Source organism: Bos indicus, chromosome X (genome assembly GCF_029378745.1).
Source record: "Bos indicus isolate NIAB-ARS_2022 breed Sahiwal x Tharparkar chromosome X, NIAB-ARS_B.indTharparkar_mat_pri_1.0, whole genome shotgun sequence".
NCBI classification, from domain to species: domain Eukaryota; kingdom Metazoa; phylum Chordata; class Mammalia; order Artiodactyla; family Bovidae; genus Bos; species Bos indicus.
In genome coordinates this window covers 66,953,470-66,966,082 of record NC_091789.1, presented here as the reverse complement: position 1 = coordinate 66,966,082, position 12,613 = coordinate 66,953,470, and the positions used below count along the sequence as shown (strand labels likewise).

The window sequence follows — 12,613 nt, the reverse complement described above, 5'->3', positions numbered from 1 at the left end:
GGCTCTAAAGCCATTTCTCAAATTTTGAATGTTTCTGAGCTGCCAACGCGGGGGTGTGAGTTCAATCCCTGGTAGAGGAACTAAGATCCCACATGCTGCACAGTGTGGCCAAAACCTTTTTTTTTTTTTTTTTTTTTTAAAGAAATGAGGATATATACCTATGGCTGATGCATGTTGATGGATGGCCGAAACCAACACAATATTGTGAAGCAATTACCCTTCAATTAAAAATAAATAAAATAATTTTTTAAATGAGAATAAAATGTGAGTTTTCACCTTGTCACTAAGTGTTTTCTAAACCTTTATTTCCATTTAGATGGCTCTGTTTTCCACTCCAACACTCTGGAAAGAAAAACTCCCATTCAGATCCTGGGACAAGAGCCTGATACAGAGATGGTGGAATATCTCATCTAAACGGTCGAATCAAGAGCTGCAGTGTATCAGCAAGAATGCTTTTAATCATTCTTCCCTTTTGTTTGTTCTTATTTTGAGGGTGAGGACAAGGGTTGGGGGAGGGGATTTTTTTAAAGGAACTTTTTATTGAATCAACATAGTACTTAGGTAATACCATACGAACTCCAGTCTGTTCTGGTACCCTTAGGGAGTACCTCTAAAGCCAGATCCATTTGAATGTGCTCTAAAGTTTATTGTTTGGATTTATACAACTACTAGGACTGTTAATAGCTGGATATACATCAGTGTTCTCAACGTGCTGAAATTTGTTTCGCATTTCCATATTCCAGATCATTCTTTTATAGAAGAGCACAGTATGTTTGGAAGACCGTGTGTAACATGTAGTTCAGAAGTGGGAAGCCAGAGAGGATTGAGGTGTGTGCTGTTTTGTATGGTTACCACCTAGGCAGCATCCAGAGAGACCTCTTGCTTTGGGCTCATGAAAGGGAATAGTTTTAGAAGCTGTGTAAACTGGAGAAAAGGTAGGGAGTATTGGGGTGTGGAAGGGTGCTGGAGTTAATTTCCCCCTCCCAATTTCCCAGCTACCCTGGGCCAGGAGATTGTGTTTATCTTTATTTCAGTGGTGCTTTGGAAGTGGGTTCTTTTGATTCCCCTCGTGGAGGTTCATACATTCATATATATACTCTGGAGTAATTTATGCATTTGGATAATTAATATATTGCTTTCAGATGCTAGGAGAGTAAATTAGCTGAGTGATGCACAACTTCTCTCTTAGGGAGTTAGACCACCTGAGGCCTTGACGGACAGTTGCATGAGGTGCTGTGCACAGACTTGTGTAGTCTGTGTGGAGCCAGGAACACAGCTTGCTTGCCTTTCCTGAGACCAAGCTGCTCAGTGTTTATTTCTTCTCCAGCACAAATTCACTGGCTGTGTCACCAGTCTCAAACTGCTAATCATTAGCAAAATGACGAAGCATTTTTGTTGACAGGTTGAAGGCTTTGAATTTCTGGTGACTGCGTTGAAATAACTCGTGTTGTTTTCCCAAATTCTTCACATACGTCTTAAAAGACAAGTTTGGCTATCACCTCCGATGGAATAGCATCAGAAGCCCAAAGTACTATGCTGCAGTCGGGGGAGAGGGTGCTGCAGCACTATTCTCAGCTACCTCTTCACACTGCCAGTGACTTCATCTTGGAACACCTTTGGAGAGCAGCAGGAAGCACACGTGTGGGCAGGGACCAATGAGGCCATAGCCCCAAGCTTTGCCTTTGGGCTGCCTCTAGGGACACAGAAGGGCTGTCTGTTGCCACAGGTCTCTGCTCTGTCACCTCTCTGCCCTTCATTAAGGTGACAGATCCACAGACAATGTCATTAAGATCAGTTTTCAGGGGTATCGGGTGGGGGGTGAGGGAAGGAAGGGAGGTGTTAGATAAGGGTGGGGGGCATAGGGGTTTGGGGATGTGTTAGATAGAAACCAGATTAATAGAAGAGTAGGCCTGATATATTACATTGTGAGGCATAGTGGCTGGAAGAACTTTAGCTATATAGCCCTACCCCCTCATTTTAGTAATGAGGAATCTGAGACCTGGAGAGGTTAAGTGACTTTTTCAAGACCACACTACAGCTTTCCACTCTGCCAGTTACCATGCTGATTTTGGGAAACATTTTTTCTATACAAAATGCTCCCGTTTAAGAAGAGACACCAACATAGTCCAGGGCACATGCGTTTTGGACAGTGTCCCTGGTTTGAGTAATTTGTCCAACGTTTTGAATTTCTTGTTTCTCATGCAGTGCCTTTTGCAAGGTTTTTGCTTTCCTGATCCTTATTTCAAAAGAGTCACGTGAAACATCCCCCTAAGAAATCAACCTCACTTCTTCTCTTGCTATGGGTTTGGGTATCAGATCATTTTACAGGATTCCTCTGCTAATGTAGGAATGGCATATTTAACAATATTTTTGTATTGTTCCTGAAAGGAATTGTTTTGTCTGTGGTGAGGGGGAGACAGGAGGGAAGGTGATGTAACTTTTAAGCCAGTCATGACTGAAATTTTCAAAAATGAATGATCATCCTACACAAGTCCTCAGTCATCAACTGAATCCCAAATAGAAATTAAAAGTGCAGTTGTGTTAATACTCACTTATACTACCCTTTAGTCATGGGGGGAAACCCTCACATAATAGAACCAACAAGTAGCAAACCTCAGGACTGCTACTTTCTATTCAGATAAATAGAAAAGAAAAAGAAGAAACCAACATTTCATCTACTCCTTTCATGATTATGACACATTGCCAAGTTTTTGCTAGCTCTGGGAGCCATCCTTTTAATCACATTTTGTAAGGTGACAAATGTCATACATTCCACACTGTGTGGCAGCCATCTCTTTAGACTCCTATTTTTTGAGGAAAAGAAGAAGTTCTTGGCCAACTACTATTTTGAACTTTTCACAACTTCTCTGCCCCCTCACACCAGAGGGAGTCCCTTTTGGCTCAGTTTTTAATCCCAGGTAATTTGCTAAAGTAATACGGAACATCTAAGAGATGGAAGAAGTCCATGTCAGTGTTTTCTGTTTACTGGGAGGAGAGATCCAGCCTTTTCAGAAAATCTCAATAGGTGTCATTTTAAAAATTCAGGTTTATGAGAGAAATCTCAAGTTAGCCACCTTTTCATGATTGTGTCGAAGTAATAACATTTTGGGGATTTTTCTGGACTCCCACTTATCTATGCATTTTACTGGCACCTCAGGACAGGAGGGTGACCTTGTTGTCTTAACTTGTACTGCCTGGTGGTCTCTGGGGACCTTCTGAGTCAGTTGTATACCAGTGTCCCATGTACAGAAAAACTTCATTAAAATAAACATTACTTGATATAAAACTCCTATCAACAATTTTTTATTAAATAAAACTAGCTTGAGCTGTATTTTAAGACCATGTATCTGATTATTGTTTTAATGAAGGATTTATTCTCAGTGCTGCTTTTGAGCTTCAGGACGACAGGATAGTGGGAACCTAAAATATCTGATGTCATCTGCCATGGGAAACACACCAAGAGCCCAGTCGTGCATTCTTTTTCTTGTTACAGAGTGGGTGGGGACACCAGTTGAGAAATGAACAAACTGATTGTGCAGACTACTTTTTTATCAAGAGCCTAACCACTCATAATCCGGCAGCTTCAAGTGTATACATATGCACTAACTTTTATAAATGATATTCTCTTGTCTGTTAGCCATGCAATCTCATTATCTCAATTGCTCATTCACATTTGGAATGTGTTACTTAAAATGTGTGCAGTCTTGTTGAACATGTTTTCAAAGGAAGGCATCAGCTATGGGCTAATTGCCACCAATTTCAGCCCGCCATGATCCTTGGAAATATATCTTCCAAGTACCATCCATCATCAGTTAGACAACTGTTGGGAGTTTGTTTATTTTTCTCTGGTAGCAACTATGGGTTACATGGAGCCATCAGAACTCCTTCTGGCCTCCCTTGTGATTGATGGCATGTGTTTGTAGAATGGATAGCTGAGGTTGGCAGATGGCTGGACAGAAATCACCTTTGATTTAAAATGTATGTGGCCCCATAATGATGGAGACCCTGTTCTGTAATCAACTGAGCTAGTTCCAATAAAGTTAAGCAGGTTTGAATCCACTTTGTGCCTATCTTTTCACTGATAATAAAGTTAGCTATTTTAAAATGTAATACTGTGTGGAAAATGCTTTGGTGTTTACCCAGAAGAGGCTTTATTTATGCTGTATCACTGATTACTTTCAATTCGGTATCCAGTGAAATTGCCTTTGAAGGGCAGCATGTGGCAGACTTTGCATTTGTTTAAAGTATGGAATGTGATTATAAAGTATTAAGACAACATCACCATGGGCCACATGGTCTAACTGGTTCCTTTATATATTCAGGCAGCATATATTAAAAGCTTTGCATCTTTTTATCTCCTGGTTCCAAGGGATAAAGTGATGGCCACCCAAAGCAGAGAATTCATCCTTGGGTTAACATTTTGGAAGGCCCCTTGATGTTCCTTTTGTACCCTTGTTCTTATGCCAATTCATCAGTTTTGGTTGAGGGAGCTTGTTATTAAAAGCAAATCAAACCCACAAACAAGTTGGCTCTTTTCACTGAAGATGTTAAAGCTGCCTTTACACTTCCCTCTCTGTGCCTCCTGTTTACCGTCGAGTCCCAGCCTGACCTGGGAGGATAAGATCCCCACAGGCTTTGAAATGGCAGTTTTCATAGTGACATTGGGCGTCTTGAGTGGTGCAGAATGGATAGGGAGAAGGTATAGAATTAATTCCAATTCTAAATTTTATTTTTTTATTAAATTGGGCTGAATTCCCTCTATATTTATGATGAGTATTGGTTTTGCCATAGATCAACATGAATCCGCCACAGGTATACACGTGTTCCCCATCCTGAACCCCACTCCCTCCTCCCTCCCCATACCATCCCTCTGGGTCTTCCAAGTGCACCAGCTCCAAGCATCCAGTATCATGCATCGAACCTGGACTGGCGATTCGTTTCATATATGATATTATACAAGTTTCAATGCCATTCTCCCAAATCATCCCACCCTCTCCCTCTCCCACAGAGTCCAAAAGACTGTTCTATACATCTGTGTCTCTTTTGCTGTCTCACATACAGGGTTATCATTAACTGTATGTGTGAAAACCCACTCCTCTTTTTCAGGAAAAAGAAGATAGTATTAAAGTTAACCACACCTTCTTACAAAGCTTTGTGAAGCATTCCTTTCAGAAATATATTACATCTAGTTCTTAATGAGCAATCATTTGTGGACAGAAAAAGCAGGTGTTCCTTCAAAAGTGACTAAGATCACATTGTAGGAGCATGTATACATATCAGTATTTTTTTAATTGGAGAATAATTGATTTACAATGTTGTGTTTCTGCTGTACAAAAATGTGAAGCAGCTATAAGTATACATATATCCCCTCCCTCTTGAGCCTCCCTCCTAACCCTTGCATCCCACCCATTTAGGTCATCACAGAGCACCAAGCGGAGTTCCCTGCGCTACACAGCAGCTTTATTATCCAGTATTATAAAGTCCTCTTATCTGTGTGGTATTGCACCTTCCATCCTGTGGGCCGCCTCCACCACGATAAGCAATCCGCTCTATCTATATTAGTTACACACTGCAGGAAGAAAACACCTGCTTCTCACCTTGACCACCTCCATCTGATCCTACAGGTTGGCTTTTTTTGGAGAAAAAAAAGTGTAAGTGACTGGATCTTGGAACAGTTTCTACATGGATTGGCAATCACTCTGATATTTAAATGAAGATCCCTGAATAACAGGACTTGGTTTCTAAAGAGAAAAATGCTCCCCACAGCACCACCATTTCATACCACATCCAAGTACTCACCCCTCAGATGCACAAACTGGCCAAGCCCAGGGTATTTATTTTGGCTCCCATGTATCGTTCATTTGCCTATTGCCTCTACCACTGGTTTTAGGCATGTGGGAATTGCTAAATAACTACATATTCAGTTCAGTTCAGTCACTCAGTTGTGTCCAACTCTTTGTGACCCCATGGACCGCAGCACGCCAGGCCTCCCTGTCCATCACCAACTCCCAGAGTACACCTAAACCCGTGTCCATTGAGTCGGTGATGGCCATCCAACCATCTCATCCTCTGTCGTCCCCTTCTCCTCCTGCCTTCAGTCTTTCCCAGCATCAGAGTCTTTTCAAATGAGTCAGCTCTTCGCATCAGGTGGCCAAAGTATTGGAGTTTCAGCTTCAGCATCAGTCCTTCCAATGAACACCCAGGACTGATCTCCTTTAGGATGGACTGGTTGGATTTCCTTGCAGTCCAAGGGACTCTCAAGAGTCTTCTCCAACACCACAGTTCAAAAGCATCAATTCTTTGGTGCTCAGCTTTCTTTATAGACCAACTCTCACATCCATACATGACCACTGGAAAAACCATAGCCTTGACTAGATGGACCTTTGTTGGCAAAGTAATGTCTCTGCTTTTCAATATGCTACATAGGTTGGTCATAACTTTCCTTCCAAGGAGTAAGCGTCTTTTAATTTCATGGCTGCAGTCACCATCTGCAGTGATTGTGGAGCCCCCAAAAATAAAGTCTGACACTGTTTCCACTGTTTCCCCATCTATTTCCCATGAAGTGATGGGACCAGATGCCATGATCTTAGTTTTCTGAATGTTGAGCTTTAAGCCAAGTTTTTCACTCTCCTCTTTCACTTTCATCAAGAGGCTCTTTAGTTCTTTACTTTCTGCCATAAGGGTGGTGTCATCTGCATATCTGAGGTTATTGATATTTCTCCTGGAAATCTTGATTCCAGCTTGTGCTTCCTTCAGCCCAGCATTTCTCATGATGTACTCTACATATAAGTTAAAGCAGGGTGACAATATACAGCATTGACATACTCCTTTTCCTATTTGGAACCAGTCTGTTTTTCCATGTCCCATTCTAACTGTTGCTTCCTGAGCTGCATAGAGATTTCTCAAGATGCAGGTAAGGTGGTCTGGTATTCCTATCTCTTTCAGAATTTTCCAGTTTATGGTGATCCACACAGTCAAAGGCTTTGTTATAGTTAATAAAGCAAAAGTAGATGTTTTTCTGGAACTCTTGCTTTTTCGATGATCCAGCAGATGTTGGCAATTTGATCTCTGGTCCCTCTGCCTTTTCTAAAACCAGCTTGAAGATCTGCAAGTTCATGGTTCACATATTCCTGAAGCCTGGCTTGGAGAATTTTGAGCATTACTTTACTAGTGTGTGAGATGAGTTAGATGTTGCCATTATGTACAAGGCCCTAAAGTTTCATAAAACACTGCCTGATTCTAGTTTATTAGAGAAAACCACACACACACATTTACAATTCATTGTGATACATGAAATACAAAAACTGAACAAGATGCAAAATCGGTGCAAAGGAGGGAATGGTTGTTGTAATGGAACAAAGAGTATATGTGTGGGGGAAGAAGTAAGTTGAGCTTTGAAGGATGTGCAGGTGTTAACCTGGTGAGCTAGAGGGTGGGAACAAACATTAAGCGCAAAAGAAATAGCATGTACAAAGGCAATCTCACTTTGTCAGACCTGCAACCAAGTGAAGACTATGTTTCCAAGATCCAAGTCCCTAGAGAACTCCTCTGAATTTTAACAATCTCTTAATGGAAATTTAAAAACTCACTTAATTAGGTGGTAGAACATACTAGTTCAGAAGTCAAAAGAACATGGAGTTCTAGTCCTAAATCTGCTGCTAAACAGATGTTTACCTTTGGATAAATCCCTGAACAGGATCAGAGAAGTTAAATGCAATAATTTATCAGTAAAATGCAGATAAATACTTGTCCCTGTGGGTCTCCTAGAGAGGGGATAAAAGCTTCACAAAGTGAGACTATAGGGAAAAGGTAAGGCAAAAGGATAGGCTGAATCTATAAAGATGAGGCAGCTTATTTAACTTTTATCAAAGACAAATTCAAACTCACACAAAAACAGAATAGTGGAAAGCACTTCCACATCACCATTACTGGGTTTCAGCAATTATCAACATGTGGCAAATCTTGCTTAATTTTTAACTCCCACCCATCCACCCTATATTATTTTGAAGCACATCCCAGACATCATAGCATTTTATCCCAAAATATTTTCATATGCATAAGATGAAATTTTTAATAATGAAAAATTTAAAGTTCTACTCCTGGAACCAAAGTGTATAACCCACCAAACAAACAAAATGATACCACATTTCTTGTCTGTTTGATCCCATAATTCCTGCTTCAAACTGGCACTTAAAAGTCTCAAAAGTAAGGGGTTCATTCTCCCACAATTCACATATCGAATGGGGGAGGGGTTTTTTGTGCTTCTTAAACTTTTTATTTTGTATTGGGGTATAGCTGATTAACAATGTTGTGATAGTTTCAAGTGCACAGGGAAGATATTTTCTTTAAAGGCTCCCCAGTGCAGGTTCTAAGCTATTATTCCTCCTTCACTCATATAAAAATCTCCAGTTCTTTAAAGTCCTTGTCATCCAGCTATTCCTTGTTTACTCTCATCTACCAATTTGGTCACTATCCTAAGTGCGATGATAACTTTAGTCCCTGGATCACAGTTGTCCTTTCCAGCTCCACAGATCCCCACATCCATTCCACTTGAGTCCACTGTGCCTACCGCTAACCCAGACCTTGGCATCCTGCAGAACTCTTCCACTGTGGAAATCACATACACCAGGACCCCGCTCTCTGGCTACAGTCTCCCATCCTCCCAGTTCCCCTACTCCCACTCTATCTGCCCTTTGACTTCCAAGGGACCATAAAGTCTTTAGATGTCCCTATTTCCTCCTAGGCTTTTAGCCTTGACCTACTTTGACCTATCTGAACCTCATGCTCAATCACCTGAACCCTCAAATCATTCATATCCCCTTAAAATATCAATCATTCATCACAAGCTTGGAACTCACGAGTCATCCATGAGCCTCTCTCTCCTTCATAGTGCTAAGTCACTTCAGTCGTGTCCGACTCTGTGACCCCATGGACCGTAGCCCTCAGGCTCCTCTGTACATGGGATTCTCCAGGCAAGAATACTGGAGTGGGTTGCCATGCCCTCCTCCAAGGGATCTTCCTGACCCAGGAGTTGAACCCACTTTCTTTAAGTCTCCTACATTGGCAGTGGGTTCTTTACCACTAGTGCCACGTGGGAAGCCTCTCTCCCTCAGAGCTGATAGCCAGTTCATCACTGATCCTCACAAATAACAAAACTCATTCACTATGCTCCAACTCTATTGTTAGCAACCTATTTCAAGCTATCATAATCCTTCATTATCATGCTATTTCAATAGCATAATTTATATATTTATTTTTTAAATTATGAAAGTATGATAACACATTTACAGGAGACTTGGAAAATACAGAACAAAGTTAAATATAGTTCCTCTATATATTATGATTATTTTTTTAAAGTAAAGTAAGATTTTTAGTTAGGGTTTCAATATCAAACTCTCAAAAATTAATAGAATGAATGGACAGAAAAGTAGGATATAGTAAACCCAAAAAGCACTATGAATCAATTCAGCATAATTAAGATTTATACAATTTTCACACAACAGCAGGATACAAATTCTACTAAAGTTCCCATAGACTATAAACCAGGAGACACTGGAATATATCAAAGAACATAAAACAAGGTACAAAAAATTTCATGGTCTAAAGGTTCAATAGCATAATTTTTGTGTGTGTTTTTAAAAAGTTTAGTTTTCATGCTTATTTTAGGGAATTACTTAAATTTCTTAATGAGATCTGTTGTTATTTTTATAGAGTGCAAATATCTCCTTAAAGTATATACTTCATTTTATTTTTTTATTAATTTTTGTTGGAGTATACTTGCCTTATAATGTTAACTGATCTGTCATGCTCATTCTTGTTTTACCCCTTTATTATATCTATTTAACATGAATATTTATATTTATTCAGCAACAAATATAACTTATATCATGTCATTCCCGTGCTAAAAATCTTTCAAAAACTTCCCTTTGCAAAGTGAATAAAATGAGATGGTGAGAATTAAACAACTAACCCCAAATTTTATTGTTGATAGATGTGAAACTAAAACTCAGATATCTTGGACATTTATTCCAGTAGAATCATTATCATGCCTTATTCTGAGTGTTTTCTTTTTCTTATAGGACACTACTGCTATCACATCATTATTTACTTTGATATTAATCTATTAATCTAGAAGAGTACTTCTTGAAGTCCTATCCAAACCATCTGTATCAGAATCAGTTCAGGCAGGCGTTTATTCAATGCACTCTCCCTGGCTTTGCCCCAGAGAACTTCTCTTGTAGTTTTAGGATAAGACCCAGGAATTTGCAATTTAACAAGCTTCCCAGGAGACTTTGATGTAGTTTGTTCTGAGACTACATACTTTGAGAAACATTGGCTGAGGATTTCCTGGCATTTATCTTACTTCCCTTCCCCTCTTCAGTTCCTCTGCTACATAATAGACTCTCAACTGCACACAGTTAAATAAGTCCAATTTGAACATGAGCTATCACACACACCCCTACTTCAGTAGGCAGTCATTTTCTTTTCCTAAACTTTTTATTTTGTATTGGAGTATAGCCAATTCATAATGTTGGGATAGTTTCAGGTGCACAGCAAAGGGACTCAGCCATACATATACATGTATCCATTCTCCCTCAAACTCCCCTCCTGTCCAAGCAGCCACATAACATTGAACAGAGTTCCATGTACTATACAGTAGGTCTTTACTGGTTATCCATTTTAAATATAGCAGACTGTACATGTCCATCCCAAACTCCCTAAATATTCCTTCCCCTCATCCTTCCCCCTGACAACCATAAGTTCTTTCTCTAAGTCTGTGAGTCTCTTTCTGTTTTGTAAGTAAGTTCATTTGTATCATTTCTTATTTTCTGCATGTAAGGGATGTCATACGATTTTTCTCCTCTGACTTACTTCACTCAGCATGGCAATCTCTAGGTCCATCCATGTTACTGATAATAACATTATTTTGTTCTTTTTAAAGGCATTTTACTTTCTTCATTCACGTTTAGCACCTATGGTGAAATAGCTGCCCATTCTCCCCAGATAAAACTCTTAAGTGGTTGGAGTCATTGCTCTGATCAAACGAGACACGTTGGTTACTGTTGTTATTGGTTTACATGGTTTATGGTCCTTGAGGCCACTACCACCATATTTATGATCTTGGTCAGCTCTTTTAGCCTCAATGACTTCTATACTATGAAGTCACTGAATTTTGATCTCTGATGTCCCTTTTGATTCTTCTATCCCTTGATTCCATGAGATTAAATACTACCTTCCAGATGGTAAATTCTTTCACATGGATCCAAAATTGGCTATGTGGCATAGATAAAAGATTTTAAATATATTGAAAATATACTACAGGCCTAAGAATCTATTCATCAGACTTCAATAATCCCCTCTCGTTCTGCCTACACTTGACATTTTATTCCCCAATTTTGCCTATACCTACTTCATTCTCTTACTACACATATTATTTTCCAAAGAAGACATATCCACAAAAATAAATTTCCTAGAAAAACCTGAGATCAAAACAGAGGGAAAGTAGGATTGTTTATATTACTTTCAAGCTATGCATCTAGGTAATTTGCATTTATCCAGTTGTTGGGGCTAAGTTGCACAAACAAGGGAGAGTAAAAGAAGAAATAATCAAGGCACATGTCATGTTGTAGAAGATGGCCAAGAGAAGGATGGTATTAGCTAAGCCACCATGATACACCCATGGGACAAACTAGAGCTAGGAAAAGAAGAAAGAGAAATAAATTTCTTGTAACTTGTTGTTGTTTAGTTGCTAAGTTGTGTCTGACTCTTTGTGACCACGTGGACTGTAGACCTTTAGGCTCCTCTGTCTATGGGATTCTCCAGACAAGAATATTGGAGTGTGTTGCCATTTCCTTCTCCAGGGGATCTTCCTGACCCAGGGATACAACTTGTGTCTCCTGCCTGGCAGGCAGGTTCTTTACTGCTGAGCCACCAGGGCTTGGTGTTAAAAACTAGTTGTGTGACAAATACGTAACATATGTATTCTTCCCAACAACCAAAACTAAAAGATCCAAGAAACAAAAAGTAATGTATCTTTTAGAACTTCCCTGGTGGTCCAGTGGTTGAGAGTCTGCCTACCAATGCAGGAAACATGGGTTCGATCCCCGGTCAGGGAAGATTCCACATGCTGCAGAGAAACTCTGCCTGTGTGCCCACCACCACTGAGCCCTGTGCACTCTAGAGCCTGTGCTCTGCAATAAGAAAAGCCTTTGCAACAAGAAACCCCCACACCACAACTAGAGAAAGTCCGTGGGCAGCACAGTCAATAAATAAATAAATTATATATAAAAAGAAGTTTAAATTAAAAAAAAAGAACCTATCTTTTAGAACTCTTTTCTTTCACACCCAGAGGCAAATCCACATCATGTGCATTTTGAAACTTTAATTGGTGGAATAATTATAATATTGTGATTGTTTTTGCCATACATCAATATGAATTGGCCATGGGCATACATGTGTCCCCTCGATCCTGAACCCCCCTCCCACCTCTCTCCCCACCCCATCCCTGCAGGTTTTCACAGAGCACCGGCTTTGGGCGCACGCCTGCATCATACATCAAACTCGCACTGGCTATCTATTTTATATATGGTAATGTATATGTTTCAATGCTATT

The 12,613-nt window shown here is 39.9% G+C and overlaps 1 protein-coding gene across 5 annotated transcripts in view; it reads left to right on the top strand.

The window, feature by feature from the left end:
* AMOT (angiomotin) overlaps window positions 1–4,110 on the top strand; it is a 68,453-nt gene extending 64,343 nt beyond the window's left edge. For all 5 annotated transcript variants that reach the window (XM_070784247.1, XM_019955734.2, XM_019955735.2 and 2 more), the window contains one exon: window positions 317–4,110. In XM_070784247.1, coding sequence (XP_070640348.1) covers window positions 317–414 — 98 coding nt within the window. In that variant the 3' untranslated portion in view covers window positions 415–4,110. The remainder of the gene's footprint in view (window positions 1–316) is intronic.
* The last annotated feature ends 8,503 nt before the right edge of the window (window positions 4,111–12,613 follow it).